Raw genomic sequence first — 17,578 nt, 5'->3', positions numbered from 1 at the left:
ACAACATTCACCAAGTTCGTGATGTAGAAACACACCAACCCCTCCGTGTCCCGTGTGTAAGGCTTCGTCGTCATCGTCGTCGCTGCCGCCACATAAGCAAATAGAAAGGCTCGCGGAGTCTCTTAGTATGAAAAATAATCTTTTATTATGAATACATACGTGTGTGCGAGAGTGCGTGTGTGTGTTTTTTCTTCCATTGCGTGTGGTTCAACCCCCCCGTGGTCGCATTTAGAGAGAGTGTTGGTGGTGGCAGTATGACCAATGCTTTATCATGAGGGTTATTTTATTTTGCGCACTCTTATCACGTTGTAACGTGTCCTTTTGTTATCGTGGGGGGGTTCGTGTACTTTTGCGTTAAAAATGTTGCGTTGCGAGACACTGTTTTATCAACACAACAATTTAAACCAATCTGATGGCTTTTTGCGCTCTGGGCAATGATTTCCGTGGACCTTTGTAAATTACGCACCAAAGCGCGCTGCAGAGTATTGCGTCTTTTTTCCCTTAACACAGCAGTGTTGGCGTCCGCTATATAACACTGTACAACTATGCGCTTGTGTGTAGTTTTCTTCCTCTTGCACTTTGGCATCGAACGAATCAGCTCGCAGCGATCGTCGTCGTCGCCGTGCCGCTTTAATCTGCGCACTGGTGCGTTGTGTGGTATCGCATTGCAACACAATAACCCGAAACCCGCTCTTCAAGTGTTGAATCACGGCAGCCGCTTGGCTGTGTGAGTGTATGTGCGTATGCGTGCGTGTGTTTTTAGCGTGACGTAGTGGAAAATCAAGTTACTCGTCCAACACAGGAACGAGAGAGAGAGAGAGAGTGAGGGAGAGAAAGAGACATATGGTGAGGGTGAAGGGAACAGTTGGCGAAGTGAGAAGAGCACCCACGCGCACACCCCACACCTTGCAACGGATAAACCGAACCGTGCCGGGTGCCTCCTGCACCACCAACCGTCCGGACTCCGGATCAGGGGCGGTCAAAATGAAGAGGCAAAAAAAAGCGAGACACACACAACACAACACACAACCCCCATGTCTGCACAACGCACAAAGAGATGGGACCGCGCCGTTCAGTACGGAAATCCACCGAGGTGTACAAGAATGGGCACATAAACACAAAGGAGGCTGAAACAGAAAAAGGACGGGAAAGAGAGAATTTACACCTCGCTCACTCTTTCTCACTTTGTTTTTCTAACTCTCGAGCAGCGCGGAAACGCAAGGAAACAAAGCGAATAAGGGAAACGCGTTTCATCAACCGTGTGTGTCTCCCTCTCTTTCTCTCGCTCGTTTTCTCTCTGCCAACAACGGAGTGAAATATTTGCTGAGTAATTCCGTCTGGCTTTGGTGGTCGCTTTCCTTTTGGCGCAAGTGAGACAGTACACTGCTACCTGCCGCAGGATAAGCGAGCGCGAGAGAGCGAGAGCAGAAGGGCAGCAGCAGACTCTCTCTCTATCTATCTCGCATATGGTTTGAAGTCAACGGTGGGGACCCCCGCTCACGTAGCAGCCAGCAGGCGAGCAGTGTAGCCGTCAGTACGAGCCAAGTTGTGAAATCGTTCGGATCGTTCGGGAAGAACGCAAACGCTGCAGTGCCCGTCCGTTGCGTTGGTCGCAGTTTTTTCTGGCTTTGAGTTGCCTTCGTGTGTGTGTGTGTGTGCGAGTGTGGTGTGGTGTGCGCCCTGTGTTCAACCTTGGATGCACCAGTGGAATAGGTGTGCTTAGAAGGCAACCGCCCCCTTCTTCCTCCTCAATCGTCATCGCTCAAGAGAGCCAACGCAGATTTTGTTTTCTGCCGTCGTCTTCGCCGTCGTACCTAGGAGTGTGTGGCTGTGCCATCAGGCAAATTGATGGTAATAAAACGACCTTCCGCTGCAGCATCATCAGTTGAAGAACGAGAGATGATCGCCTATGCTTACGTATGTTATAATCAAATAGGAAAAAAAGTTCATCGCGCTGTGCGTGTGCGTGTGTGTGTGTGTGGGGGCTAATAAGGGTGTGTAGAGGGTGGCAATAGAAGGGGTGAAGGGCAAACGGCGGTGGTGAGACGGCAGCAGCAGCAGCCCCAGTCACACAGAGTGTGGTCGCCATTTGTCGTCATACGCTTATTTCCCATCAATTCCATCCATCAGTCATGTGCTTTTTATGTGTGCAGCAGCCAGCCAGCAGCAGCCCCGCGTTTGTGTATGTGTGTGTGTGTGCCTGTGTGTGGAGTAATTCGTGGAAGGTCTTGTCATTCCCGCTTCCTCCACCACCCGCTTGCTTCTTGTGTGTGTGTTTCCTTTTTCGTTCGTTTCCATTCCGTTGTGTGCAGCGGCAGTAGCGAAGTAGTGGGGCGGGTAGTGACGGTAGTGGGGAGAAGATTGACTGCCCATTTGCGATGTTCTTCTGGGCAAATGTCAAACTAAGCATGCCTGTGTGTGTGTGTTTGTATGTGTGTGTATATACGTTTACGTGCTGCGACAATATGTATTTGTGTGTGTATGTGTGTAGTACACAGTGTGTGGTGTAGGTAGCAAATGACGAGAGTGTGTTTCGACGGAGTTAGACGGCAAAAAGATAGGATTGCGACTTCCGGGACGTGCATTATCGTGTATGTGTGTATGTCTGTGTGTGTGTGCGACGAATGAGTGTTTGTACATCTGGGCACAGTGGGTGAAACGGTTTACTTTTCCTCTTTGTTTTCTCCGTCTGCTACTTTGATCAGCAGACCAAATTTGCCAAACGAAACATGTTTTTATTTACTACGCCACCACAGCAGCAAAGTAGTATGTACGCGTGACTGTGTGTGTGTGTGTTTGTGGTACTGTTATAGACCTTTGTAAAAGTGCCCTAAAGTACGTCTCATAGTAGTTTGTTGTTGCGTTGTTGTTTTGCATAGAGTGCATTGAAACGTATTTCGAAACGGAGAATATTCTCTTGCTGCGCACATTTAGAGGGAAATCGCGCGACCAGTAGTTGTCTGCACTTCGCTAATACATTCGTCTGCGCAATAAGAGGAAAAGGGCGTTTAAACACATTAGTCTCTATTTGCGCTGCAACACAACGCGATATCCAATTAAGAAAAAGGCACCCGTTTAGCTCGAGCGCAAAAAGGAAAGATCAAGTAAGAGCCGTAGTGCACGGTGAGAATGTGTTTGATAACGTCCCTGGCCTCCGTGTCCCCTCCGTAGTGTGTGCTGCAATTGGTTGCAGTTTTGTATTGCGACTCGTGGTATACATACACACACACACACACACACTCAGCCAGCAGACCCAACCCGGTCACACTTTCGTTCGCCCCTTGACCGATGAATTTATATTGCCCCGTTTATTCGTGCCACCAACAGCACGGCTCCCCCCCCCCCACTATCCTTCGCAATCACACTGTGGCGCGGACAGGGTGGTGAAACTCGACTGCAATCAAGTGAAGTTGCGAGTGCCTGTTGTGTATGTGTGTGCGTGTTAGAAAGTGTACGTTTGATACGCGTGCGCGTGCGTGTATGTGGCAATGTAAATATATGCCTGCTTTATTTTTAATATACGCGATTTATTGTTTTCTTTCGAAGTGTCTTCCGCAACTTTTTGTATTTTGTTGTAAACAAATACATTGAGACTCATTGCCACGTATTGTAAAGCTGTTCAAGTTATTGCGACATTGACACTTTTTTTTGCAAATTTACTAGTCCAGTTTCAACTAGAGTACGCAATGTTTAGGGAAATGACAAGTGAAAATATTGTGCCTACGTGTGTTTGGCTTTTTCCTGTGCTTTGTACACCCGGCCAGGCTGTGGGAAGTAGCTACGGTTTGCGATAAAAATAATCATCTTTCGGTCTCTAGGTGATGGTGAGGGCTGTCGATTTGTGTAGAAGAGATGTAAGGGATGCTTGAGTGAGAAAAAAGCTCCCCACACACATATCATGTGACACGAAAACTGGTCTTGGACTGGCTTTGTGGGAGGTGAAGAGGCCTGTGTGTTTGTTCGTTGGTGGGGTAGTGAAAAACACACATTCTCCAATTATCACCACACGAACAAACACTCGTGCATACGTAAGGCCGATCCCATCAGCAGTTGGCGAGCGTCGTGTGTCGTGTAACGCAATATAGCAACGCAAAATAGCTTTTATTCACATTCACATTTGCGTGTGAGGTAAAGACGTCATCAGCTGGTAATTGTCTACCATACCACATCGCAGCTCATCAGCCTACAGCTAGTGAGTGTCGTATTTTCTACTTCTTCGCGGTCTTCTTCTCAGCTGTCAGTATGTTGTGTTGTTCCATTTTGCTCCGCACTCTGCTCTGCTGCGACGTCGCCTACTGTTGTTATACAGCCGTTGCTACTGGCACCACACCACTACAACGGTAAAACTGTGGCCACCTCAAACGTACGCGCGTGTGTGCGTCTATTTGCTCTTTGTTATTATTTTACGCAAAGACGATGTGTGCACGTACCGGCGCTTGTATGCGTGTGCTATGTTGTTATGCTGCGCGTGTAAAGACGACGTTTGTGTTCAGTCCTGCTTGCTGCTGCTCTCCTCCTAATTTATCGAACCATCTCCTCTACCCTCCCTCCTCTACGTCTATTGCGTGTTTCCCTTGTTAGAGCGCACAGTAGCAGAAGCTTTGCAACTGATTTCGACACATGCTAAGTATTAAACATAGTTTTCAAAGTTTGGACGATGAAACATCCTTTAATATATTATATTATATTTTAAAGTCTCTTTTATAGAGGCCAAGGGCCAATAGGTTTACATTTTCGCCTTTTTTTATATACTGGGAAAATTATGATAATGAGCTCAGAGCACGACATACACACAAAAACACACACGCGCGCGCATGGCTGCTCACTTTGTTGGCCTTGTAATGGTTCGTCTTTAGCTTTTGCTTGCCTTTCTTTATCATCACGGCCGCTTTAATTCCATTACGTGGGGCAACAGTGATGGGGTTGAGGTTGGGGGCAAAAGGCGACGGTGGCGGATGCGGCACGTGTCGTTTGTTTTTGACCGCGAGGCTACTTGTACTCCACTCCTCCCCACACACACACATTGTAAGGGCCCAAGTGTATGTGGTGTGTGGTGTGAGCCAAGTCGTCATCTTTGAAGAAATCTTTTAAAATTGGCAAATGCAGCAGAGTAGACACACCGTCTTGAAATTAGATTCGGGTTGATCCTTTGCTTGTGTTCACTGTTCCGAGGATATTTTTACTTGACACGCTCGTTGTGGTGCTGTATGTGTGTGTTTGTGAGTGGGCATAGCGCGAACTCGCCATTATCGTCAGCGTATGAAAAGCTGTCTGTAATTAGATCTATATATAACATCTCTCCCTCCCGCGTTACTGTTTAACGCACGCCCTAGTACACCAGCTAAACAATTGCAAACACACGAGAACAAAAGTAAACGAGCTCAGGGAAATTACCAGACTCGACCAAGAAAACAAACACGGCTTGACACACGTTTTAAAGCGTTTTAAAAGGCGAAGATTACAAATAGGGATCTTGACAATGTTTCCATTTTTGTATTGTGGATTACCTGGAGGAATTGATGAAACTATAAAAAATTATAAAAATGTAATGAAAAAAAATTAACACGTTAAATAGCTTTTTGAAACCACAATGAAATAGAAAGTGGACACTAACACGAGGTCCGTTTCATTATGTTATGCATTAAAATAGACCCCATAGGACGAAGAATTGCCCCCTGTCCCGAGGGGAGGTCGTCCAACGTATCTCATTCCATGAGTTTTTAATGTGCTGCAGTTCACAGGGGAATCACCTACTCGGAATTTCTTGAAATCGAAACTGTTTCACACACTCTCGTCTAAGATAAATCGCTCCGCGCTCCTTACAGGCCTTGTCCTTCAACAAACCTGCTTGCGAACGAAGAACACCTCCCGCAATGGCATTTGACAGAAAAGAAAAAAAAACAATGGAAAAGTATAGCTAACCATCCTAACAGCGAGAAATAAGACGCTTAACCCGAATGATCCCTGCTGTAGAATCTCCTCGGCACACAATGCAACAACCCGCACGTGAACATTCATAAAAACTCTTCGGGTTAGATCACTTTGCGAAGGAAAACTGTTCAAACGCATACACCATGAACATTTCTCCCTCTTTCTCTCTCTTTCTCTCTCTCTCTCTCTCTCTCTCTCTCTCTCTCTCTCTCTCTCTCTATCTCTTTTTCAGTTTTACACATTCCTCTTCACTTCGCTTTGGCCAGGGGTCCTTGGCCATTTTCAATGTTAAAACCCTTCTGGGCGGTGCAGGAAGAGATCTAGAATAAAACAATATATCCATACCAACACACACACACATATCTATACACGGCCAAACGTGGCAATAGAGTAGGCAAAGCGGAACCGAACACTGTACTGTGTATGTGTGCGAGAACTGTATACGCCTACGGTAAAAAGAGGGTTTCGTGCGTTTATGTGTATGTGTAGTTTTGCTGTCGCTTGAAACCTATAAGAGCAGAATGTCAGGATTAACGACACGGACACGTTTTTTTATTATCTTTCCCCCGCCCATCTGTCAATGGTTGACCTCCTGTCGAGTCAAAAAGTAGGGAAAAAACACGACCAGCTGGTTAACGACAACACAAACCCCCCGGGGTCACATGGAACGCAGAGCAAGCACACCTCTTAGAGCAGGGGAATGAGACATGGTGTGTAGCATAATGCACTTTTTTATGGTGGTTGATGCCCTGGTGTTGTTGAAGGGAAAGAGAAACAGAGCTTGTGTGTGTGTATTGCTATGTCATATACAATCCAGTAACCCATCGGGTCCTTCAGTTTTGCGGGAAATTAAGAGATGATTAATTTAGTCCTCCAATCCAAAATGGCCCGTTTTTTTTGCATTTGAGACAACTAAATGATGGTGATTTCCTAGCAGAATATATTCTACTTTACTCTCTGTCCCTCTCTCACTTCACTCCTCTTCACTTGGGCCAAAGAACAAACTATTTATTAATCCTCCATTATGCTGTTCCATCAACGCGTGGCGCACTTCCTTCTCCACTGTCCATACTTCATACTCCTGGCTCTGGTGTGTTACTCGATGGATTCGATTCTGGATGTACGATCTGTATCGCATCGACCGCGCGACCATTCAACCAGCGCTCCTCTTGCACATTTACACTCTCGCACAGACATGTGTGTGCGTCTTCTCTGGTAAGGAAGCCACCTTTCCGCGTGCTAAAATCCGTATTAACCGCAAAACGGACCGACCGAGACCGGCAGCAGCGGACAGACAGAACAGTAATACGGACGCACACACGCACGCACACACACCCTGTACGCCGCCGCCCCTCTGTTGTGTAGTTGAATGACCTCAAACGGTCGCCGTCGGTGCCGTTGCCGTTGCCACTGCCGTCAGCTCAGAACGTCACATACATATACACGCACATGCACACATACATAAGCTAGAAAACGGGTGTGTATAGGGCATCAGGGCTGGATATAAGGTTTTTATTTAGAATAGAAAGAGAGAGAGAGATAGACAGGCGTTTAAGAAGAGGGTGGTGAGGCCCTTCCCGATCGGTTTTGGTTTTCCCTTCGATGCGGCGGTGGGTTACACCAGCCCTGATGATGTTGATCTGGCTTTTATCCCTTTCTTTGCACCACTGTGTGTAGGTCCACTGGCTTATCCGTTTCATTTTCCTTCTTTTCCCGTTTTCATCGTTATGCTCTTCGATCCAGGAACCTCTCCTGTTACCCGTATGTTTTCGGGTCGAGTGTGTGTGTGTGTGTGCCCTGTTGTCACCCACCCATTTGAGTTCGGGGTTTGTTTTATTCCGTTTTCGACGTTTTATTTCGCTCGTCCGGGGACAGCGAGCGGCTGGCGAGCAAGCGGACAGAACCATCTCGCTACCGGCTGCCCTTACCAGCCAGCTAGCTTGTCATGTTGCTGCCCACCTGCCCTTTTTCTCAGCAGCTTGAGCTTCTTTCTTCCTGTCTTTCTCCTGACGTAGGTGGCTTTCGAAATCCGACACACATTTTCCGATTATCGTGTCTGCGGAAAGAGGGCGAGTGAATGAAAAAAATGGCTCAAAAATCTCAACCAGTTTGGGGTGATTGGCAAGCAAGCAGTACATTTTTCTGGTGGGTCATTTGTATAATACATCTCTGTTCAGCAATGTTTTACAATTATTTTTTAGGACATTTTTAAGACATGTTTTTACATCTTCCACGTGTTTTTGTACTAAATACGGTACTGTTAATAAACGATTTATGCGAAAGATGTCTTTACTTTAAAAACGTCTGAAATAGAGCTGTAAGTTTAAGGCACTATGAAATTAATGTAAAATATGCTCAACTCTAAACAAACTTTGCACCACTTACCGTTGCGCTGATCCACTGGCTAAGCTAAGCTACGAACGCATTGTTACGACCACCACTCCTTACGATCGGAATGTTCTCAACTATTCCGCAAAGCATGCTACCACCAAAATGGTGAAACTCAGATCCATGCCTATGGCTTCAAAATGTCGATTTCTGGGGAATATTGCTCCAGGCATCAAAAGCACACACGGAACCACACACTCAAACATGCGAGAGCTGTTTTATAGCAATCGAAATGGTTTTAGTAGAACCATCCAGACTATATCATGTCATGCTTGGATACGTCTTTCGTTTTCCACTATTGGCGAAGGTCGGTTGTGATGTGATGCGTTATGCTTTAACCTTATTAGAAACACGAATTGCTTCTTACCTTCTTGCTCTGTCGTATTATGTGTCGTGATTCCTTTAAGTAACACGATTGGCTGAACTAGCACAAAGACTACCTATACTGTACCTATAACTCTAAGTTTACACCTTAAATAGATAAGTCTGTACCGAGTAGAAATAAAAAAACACGACAAGCAGGATGTAAAATAGATGGCTGTGTTCGAAAGTCTTAAAAAAAGGCAAAATGCAAAATTTGCCTTACTCGCTTACACAACAACAGTAGAGGACGCTCCTCGTAACTCCAGCCCCACACCGCACATGCAATTCAAGGTCATTGGCCTTAAGGTGATGATGCTCCTTTGTGTGGTTGGTGTGGCAGCGAAGCATAACCCAAGAAGCAGTATCACCCCGCCATCGACCTCCGCAACAACAACAACCACCAATTGAGACGGATAGGTCACTTGCCCTCGATGGTGGTTTATAGTCCACCGCTTCACCAATCTCTGCCCCCCCCCCCCCCCCTGCCATCGGTCGTTTATGCATTGGAATTGCACTTCAGGCACCATCAGGCACAAATATATCGACAAACGAAGAAGAGGGAGGGAGCATTGTTGTTGCTGTTTTGATGCCGTTTTGAGTAGCGTGGCGCTGTATTGATACACTTCGTCCTCGCTGTGTGTGTGTGTGTGTGGTGGTCAAGGGAATTAGAAGTGAAGAGGATGCAACCACCCCACCCCCTCCACCTTTCCGTGTGCAAAAGCACGCCAAAAAGAAACACCACCAGCACGTCCCTCAGAAAGGGCGAAACCTGCTAAAGTTCAAGGTGGTGTTCAGCACGGTTCTAGCACGGCACCCAGGCCTGCACAGACCCACACACACACACACGTACGATGGCCACCAAGAAATGGTTGCAAAATTATTGCACATGCTGATGCTGCTGCACTTGGCTGCGCTTGGCATGGTATCGGATATAGGGGTGGAGTAGGAAGGATGTTTTGCACGCGAATGGAAGAAGGAATGTGGGGAAGCGATGTTCATTTATTATGCATCAACGCTCGTGGGTTGGATTGGATGGTGGTACTACTGCAACGTCTTTCGGAAGTTTGCTCTTTTCCTCCTGTGTTCTATACTTGGATGTTTTATTTTAATACACAAAGCTCCGCTGCAACTTCTAGCGCTAAGATGAAGGAGAATTGGCAGAGGATACGGGGTTTTATTTATATTTTGGCTCCAACATGTACCACCTTCTACCTTTGCTGGGGCTGCCAAATCATAAAAAAGAGAGAAATGTGTAAAGAAAAAATATGTTCCTGACCGTCGTTGAAAAATGATAACAATTTAAAAACATAAATAAACGCGAAAAACATCCCATAAATCTCAAAAAGAGCAGGTATTTCAATAGTATTCATTCCGGAAACGCTTTGTCCAGTTAAAATCAGCTCGCTCAAATTGTAAGACAAAAGCTCGTTTTCACTTTTTCGACCACAAAACCAGACTTCCCTCGTCGTCTCTCGAAGTTTCCCTTTTGTTGGTGATGGGGGGGGGGGGAGTGCACTAACTGTCTGGAGAAACAGCTTTGCAAAAATGAGCCAATAATTAGTATACAATGCCTACAGCAGCAACGCATTTGTGAACTGGCGAAGGGGTGGGCAAGCACAAGCGTCACATCATTATTAGTCGCGGGACAACACTGTCGTCCGTCCCTCTCGTGCTATGTTTTCTCACACGCGGTTGATCGCGGGGAATCCCCTCATTCCCTAGGTGGGACGGTGCACAGAAACGCACAAAAATGATTGTTTATAGCACACTTCTCTCCCACTGAGACGAAGTAGGTTATCGGTGGATGGGACCTGTCGTGCGGATTGGAGTGAGCTTTGGGTGGGTGGGTGTCTGGTGCGTTTCGTTGGCGATGAAATAGAAAGAAGGTCGCAACGTCGTAACAATAAATGAATGGTAACACAAAAAATAAGCGTAACAAGAGAGAAGATCATTCGAAAAAGTGCCGTCGCTAATGCCAACAAGAGCACACTTGAGTTATCGTACAATTGGAAAAGGAAGGGGGTTGTGGCAGATATTCGATGGTGAAAAAATACACTTTCATTCGTGTCGGATGGTCACCTTCATCGCTATTGTGGACAGTCATTTGATTGGATTTAATTAAATGTATGAAAACAATACGACGAGGGAAATGTGTGGTACGCGGGAAACTTCATTCAATTAAGTTTTACTCTAAAAACATTAAGTTGATATGAGAAAAGCGACGAAATAGTGTTATTTTGTATGATTGGCAGAATCTGTGAATTATAGTTTAACAATTTAATCACACTAGTTACCATCCTGAACACTGTTTTACTATCTTTATTTTCTTTTCTTTAATTGAAATTATGCTCTACTCGATTTATGGGTTATAATTTTGTGATCTAAGCCATGTTGAGCTCTGTAGTCCTGTTTTTTTCTATATGACCCCCAAGCGCAAGACGCGTGGTTCCATTTTGTGTCGATGTTCGTTTTAATTTTCCTTCATTCCCTTTCAATTTTATTTTACTTTATTGTTGTGTTGTGTCTTCTTGGCGTCGCGTCACGTTGCCGATCCGAATCTGGAGCACAACCATCCCTCGCGGGAGAATGGCCCTTCGGAACTGCGGAGTGCAGCTTCTCTCCTCTGTCCGACTTTTACATTCTTTAGTCTACAGGCCCTCCTTTTCTTTTGGGTTTGGATTTTCTTCTATTATGTATTTTTTATTCTTCATTTTCGATTGTCTTTTCCACGCTTCTACACCCTGCCAACACATGCTGGTCTGGTGCACCGGAATGTGGTGGTAGAGGTTTACCCTTGACCGCATCCGCACATTTCCGGCACTTACACACACACACAAACTCGTCTTAATCCCTGCCAAAGGTGTGCTGTATTACTTGACCTAAGAGTGAGGAGAATGTTGTGTAAAAAGGAAATTGCTCTCTTGCGAAGAGAAGGCTGGCTAGCAGCGATTAATCTACCGTGGCTGTTGCTGTTGCTTTTGCTGCTCCATCGTCGGTGCTCGGCTCTTGACTCTCTTGCCTTGGTTTCGTAGCGCGAATGGTGAATTGTGTGTGTACATCCATCGGTGTTGTTGGCAAAGGCGGAAGAAGGTGCCAGACTCACTGTGCCAGAGCGCATGCATACACACACATACACATAAGCGCGTTTGAATTGCATTAGACGTATAATTATGGATTATAAATCACCTACAACACGCCACGAGGGCGAACTCTGTCCGTGTGCTGATGCGTTTGGGCCAATTCAATAAAAATATATTATTGTTCCTACATTGAACTTTAGTTCAGTTATTAAACTACAATGGTTCTCTCCAAAAGACCAAACATTAATAAATCTATGCTTGTAGTTAATCATGTTTTGCACAACAACTAACAAAATTATCCGTTGTTTGGTTGATTGTCGGCCACGTCAACATAAATTCCTGTTCCGCCTTCTGGAAACCGTCCCTTTGTTTAAATAATTATTCCACTTTCGGCTCTCCAGTTCCCAATGAGTCACCGAAACTTTGCCGAACGCGATTCATCTCCAAATAATGATTTTGCTTTCCCAAAAAGCGTCAACATTGACGTATGTGTATGTGAGTGTTTTTGCATTGCCAAACTTCATTCGCTATCTTGTCCACACCCCACACCCCTTCCCCAATGATAACAATGAAACTGGAGCCAAACGGAAAGCGACACAGAACTGACTTCTTGGGGTCGTGCATGACTCACACCAGAGTACGACATAGAAGAAAACCCCTCAACATATTGGTTGCTCCGCTGAGTCAACCAAAGTATGTTAACGTGTCTCGGGTATGTTTTGTGTGTCGTAATTCTCGAGTGCCAAGTGAAACGGAAATTATTACTGACTTTAAATTATACGCACGTTTGTATGCGTACATTTCTCAGTCAATTAATCATTTCTTTCTTTGCGTTTTATTTCCGGTTTGTTTTTCGATTCCTTGTTGCGTTAACAGCAGTCATATTAGTGCTTCGATTTGTTGATCAGGCTACCAAGGAGGAGGAAGCATGCAAAATGACGGAACTATGCAACTCCTCCCCATCATCAACGGTGTATTACGCATCACATAAGCGGCGCATGGAAGAAAGAAACTAACGCAAATCGTTTGCGATCGAGCGCGCAGCAGCAAACTCTATTGCGCCACTAACGAAACAGCAGTAGAGTAGCAAAACTCGATCAATCACGACGATTTGCAGGAAACACTACTACTACTACTGTGGTGTTGTAGTAGGTACTCCGGGGTTTTTCTTTTCGTTTTTCACCAGCCAAAGACTTTCCCGTGCGCGCGCGCTGGTAGGGTTGTTTGTTTACCTCGCCGAGGCGCGGTTTGTCTGTCCTATATGAATGCTCGTGCGTGCGTGAAAATGCATTATTATGGGAAAAAGGGCAGCATAACTGCCGCCGAGCGAGGTCCGTCCGGCTCTGTTGTGTCTGCTGCCATCGTCTTGGCGGTGTGATAGAGGCAGGGAGGGAGAGAGGGAGGGTTAGTTACGTAAACGATTTCTCCCTCGGTTGATTTTGTGATGTTGCATTTCGCGGTTAGTTAGTTCGATGTAGTTATGATTTTTAACTGCTTTTTTCTACTCCTTATTAAAGGTAAGGTCTATTGCGCTGGAGAGGGAGCACGCGTAATAAATAGTTTCACTTGGCCAGCTTCCATCGAATGTTCCATTGCGGCACATATTCATTTGTTCCGTTTTCAATTGCAATTCGGCGTTAGAATTCAAACGCCTTCAGCGTTTTGGTGTGCATCAAACGATACTCGTTTCAATTCGGCTGTGAAAAGGCTACTAAATGCTGTAATCATGTTTGCCTCCTTTTTGCCGGAAGCAGGAAGAAAAGCTCCCCTCTTGTACATGATGATGGTGCGATGCATGCGAAACGAAATTCAACCGTTTTTTCACCCATTCGCGCGCAGCAGTGGGCGTGTGATGTACACATGGGTATGTTCAAACAATAAATTTACTTGAAGCTTTCGTTCCTTTCCGCTATCCATAAATGCTCTGGAAATAAGTATCGGAAAGGAGGAAATATTTCTTTCGTGCTGTTCTTTTTTACTTCCGCTATCGCGCTTTGGTAATTGCACATTGTATCACAAACACACACATACACATTGTTATGAGTGGGTGAATATGTAGCCATTTGTAGGGAAATGGAGAGAAAGATACTGAAAATGTTTCAAAGCATATTTGTGGGTTGGTTTGGAAGACTGAAACTGGAACACCTAAAGGTTTTTTTTGTCTAAGACGTTAAAAGTGTCTAGTAACAGATTGATATTTGCTCAACAACTTCTCAAATCAACATAAAACTTATCCAAATTGTCTGACAAACCTTCAATTCAACTGATGCAGTGTTGTGTGGCGTTCATGAGACCACCACATAGAACAAATTCAGTAGGAAATAAGAGATAAGACTTGCGTCGGAAAATGCAAATCAGTCTCAGCTGTAAGAATTTATTTCTGCAACAACTGTAACAAATACTGTTGTGTAGTGCATTAAAAAAAAATTACTCAAAAAAAAACGAGCACAAGTTTAATTACGCCCAAAGCCCGAGACTACTTACATCAGTGGATCGGGAGATTTTGCTCCTAAAGCGCCGCTGAAATGAGAAAAGTGGCTCGAAAAATAGCGATCCCATAAAAGTAGGTTATGTGCGTATTTTTCAGACGTCTCTTTTCCTGACCTCATTCGTGCGCTTTGCTGTGTGTCCAATAGACGCTGCTCTCGAGTTCGCGATCATGCTGTGCTCTGTGGTCTGTGTAGTTTCACTATCATCACCGACGTTAGGAAACATTCGCTCACCTTCCAGTTGTGTTCGTGTGTACGCTGTGCCTCCCACGAGAAAACCTCAAACACACACATACACACACACTGATGCACGCAACTGAATATGGTGCATAGCGCAACTAGTTCAGAAGAGCTTACAGGAAGAGAAGGGGTTTCGATGTACTTTAATGAAAAGACAGCTTCAGTGAAACTGGGGTGAATAAGGCGCGTACAGCTACACTGGTGCTGCTCCATCTATCCTACCAATACTATTGCTATTGCTTCTATCTGGCAAATGTGACAAGGAAACTAATATGTTACAATCCGGTTTTATTCCATGTTTTTCTAGATCCAAAAACAACCAATTCAACGTGACACGACCAAACTCGAGACTTAACACTTTCGTCAATATCCCTCGGATACTGTAAGGCATCAATGTGAGTAAAGTTTACGCTGCAGTAAAGAAAGTGTAATCCACCATGTTGGGACAATGGTTCTAATTTCTCTAATTCTTCTGCTCTAATTTTAGCAACCTTCGGTAGAAAGAAGGCACATCAGCCTACTCAAAGAGTAAAAAAAGAAAAGAAAAAGGTTGCCAACCAACGGCCAAACAAGTTATACTGTGCTCTCCACAAGGAAGTGTGGAAGAAACATCGCTTTCTTCTATGTTTTCTACCGCGAGGAAGGATCAACAACGGAGCAGCCACCGTCGTCGCATACATCTGTAGTAGCTGCAACGACAAGGAAAAACAAATCCTCGTTCGTCGACTGGACACACGAACATCGTGCGCGAGATCTGTATTTTTAGTGCGGTTCATTCATTTTTCGGCTTGTGTCTTCTTAGTGTCGAGGGGCGCGCAGGCGGTGTTGTAAATCGATCGAATCGAAATCCATCAGTAGCAATAATAACGAAGTGTGTATATTGGACTGTAGAAGCTTACTAAACGGACTGATCCCCACTACAGCACAGTAGCAGTAGCAGCAGGAAAGCATTCTCTCGTATACACTGTACGCAATCTATTGGGAGAGTCCTGTTACATCCAAGTAACCATTTCACAGCGAGTGAAAGGAAATTAATAGTGAACAAATCTTGCTTGAAGAGGAGAGAGGAGCAGTGCTGTGCTTGTGGATGCGTGTATCGTTGCTCAAAACCCCGTGTGTGCGTGCACTGTGTTGAGGTCAAAATTGCGCCTTCAATCATTAGCGAACGACGGAGGAGTAGCTGCTAGCCGGAGTGGTACTGGATTACACATACACCGTAAAACAACCGTGTGCGTGTGTGTGTGTGTGAGTGTGTGAAGAGCCGAGGGCGAGAGCTTAGAGCAGTTGGTGAGTGGACAGGGGAGGATGGAGCGCGAATCAAATGCAATGCAGCCGATGTGTAGATCTGGATGTGGTTTCTACGGTAATCCGGCACAGGATGGATTATGTTCAGTTTGCTACAAAGTAAGTGTGTGTGTGTGTGCACTGTGTCCCTTTTTTTTCAAACCGAACCAATCGGCTTGGGTTTTAAACAGCTCATCTAATTATGGGAATGTAATTTACAGGACGTGCTCAGAAAGAAGCAACAGCCACCGGTTAGCAGTACGCCTTCCAGCAACAATGCACCTCAAGCACCTCCATCTGGCCAGTCGGTAACAGCGTCCTCAGTTAGCATCCGTCCTGTCGTGACGCCGCAAAGCTTCGCCAGCAGCATCGCTAGCAGCAACACAACAACCACATCAGCCTCCTCTGCATCAGCGTCGGCCGCGTCACCATCGGCGTCGTCCTGTGCCGCTTCCGCCAACAATCCGGTAGTGTCCGCTACCTACACAGCACAACCGACCGTGCATAGTGCCCTGTTCTGCTCGGACAAGGATGTAAGTATCGATCTGGGGGAAGGGGGGATGGGGGATCGAAGGGAGAAACAAAAACGATGTAACCCCTCTTTCAACACATCTTCTCTACGCAAGGATGAATGTTTACCCGAAGAAAAGTGTCATACAATTGCCTTTGGCGATAGCGTGTCCGAAGAGGAAGAAGAGCAGGAGGATGAGAATGATGACGAAGAAGAAGAAGAAATAGTTTGTTACGATATTGATCTGATTGATGATTCTGATCCGATTGATAACGTGCTTCACCTTGCCAAGCAGCAGGAAGTGACCCACGATAACGAACAACAGCTGGTCGTTATTATAGAAAACCTAAGCGATGAAGACGATGACTCAGTGTCGCTTGGTCATTTTAATGTTTCGTTTGATTATGAATCAAAATCATTTGAAGATTCTGCAAGTAGCTCCACTCCTCGTGTAATGAAATCAAAAAGTTTGGAGGCTGAGAAAGTATCCAATCTTGGCGGCCCAGCTCGTAGTCAGACGAACGCTAAAAAACGGGTAAACAAAATAACTAATGAACCCCATAGTAGTGTTGATAGCAATCCGAGGCGGTTCCGCTTGTTTTTCTGTAAGCTTCACTTGCAGTACAGTTCAACGAGAACTGGTTACGCAAATCTACTAGAACTGTTGGAAACATTCCTCCTTGAAATCCACCATTACTTCAACTGATTTAATTCCTCTTTATTCGGTTTCTGTAGAAAATTAGCGCTGATGACAGCGGTAGCCATGGTGGACATAGTAATAACAGTTCCATAGCCGATAACGAAGACAAAGATGGTGATAAGGAAGATGCCAAGAAAAAGAAGAACCGTTGTGCAACTTGCCGCAAGAAAGTAGGATTAACCGGTAAGTATTGCGTGTCCCTTTTTTTTGGTCTCATTAGTGGGATGTTCCTTTTCCGTTTCACTACTACAACACCGTTTTCGAATGTCTGCCGAATACGTTTTGCATTTCTGACTGAGTTACGTTTTTTTTTTTGGTTTTTCTTTCACAAAGGATTCGAGTGCCGGTGCGGAGGACTGTTCTGCGCGATACATCGATACAGTGACAAGCACGAATGTTCGTTCGATTACCGAGAACTCGGTGCTGCAGAAATTAGGCGTAACAATCCCGTCGTGGTTGGCGAAAAGATTCAGAAAATTTGAACACCCTTCGTGCCATCGTATCGTAATAGTTCTTCACACACTGTGCAGCAGCTTCGTCAAGCGGCAGCGGCACCGGTCACCAGCATCGTTACAGTCACTCCACCACCACT

The 17,578-nt window shown here is 45.3% G+C and overlaps 1 protein-coding gene across 4 annotated transcripts in view; it reads left to right on the top strand.

Annotated features, from left to right (window-relative positions):
- The window catches only part of LOC120894039 (AN1-type zinc finger protein 6), a 28,791-nt gene extending 11,213 nt beyond the window's left edge, over positions 1 to 17,578 (top strand). For 2 of the 4 annotated variants that reach the window (XM_040296383.1, XM_040296381.1), the window contains 6 exons: positions 14,799 to 14,886; positions 14,979 to 15,895; positions 15,997 to 16,308; positions 16,402 to 16,821; positions 17,022 to 17,169; positions 17,320 to 17,578. In XM_040296383.1, coding sequence (XP_040152317.1) covers positions 15,797 to 15,895; positions 15,997 to 16,308; positions 16,402 to 16,821; positions 17,022 to 17,169; positions 17,320 to 17,468 — 1,128 coding nt within the window. In that variant the 5' untranslated portion in view covers positions 14,799 to 14,886; positions 14,979 to 15,796 and the 3' untranslated portion in view covers positions 17,469 to 17,578. Of the gene's footprint in view, positions 1 to 1,523; positions 1,918 to 14,798; positions 14,887 to 14,978; positions 15,896 to 15,996; positions 16,309 to 16,401; positions 16,822 to 17,021; positions 17,170 to 17,319 lie in introns of those variants that run through there. The other 2 variants (XM_040296382.1, XM_040296384.1) reach the window with 2 other exon arrangements.

This window comes from Anopheles arabiensis, chromosome 2 (assembly GCF_016920715.1).
Source record: "Anopheles arabiensis isolate DONGOLA chromosome 2, AaraD3, whole genome shotgun sequence".
Taxonomy (NCBI): Eukaryota; Metazoa; Arthropoda; class Insecta; order Diptera; family Culicidae; genus Anopheles; species Anopheles arabiensis.
This window is presented reverse-complemented; position numbering and strand designations above follow the sequence as displayed.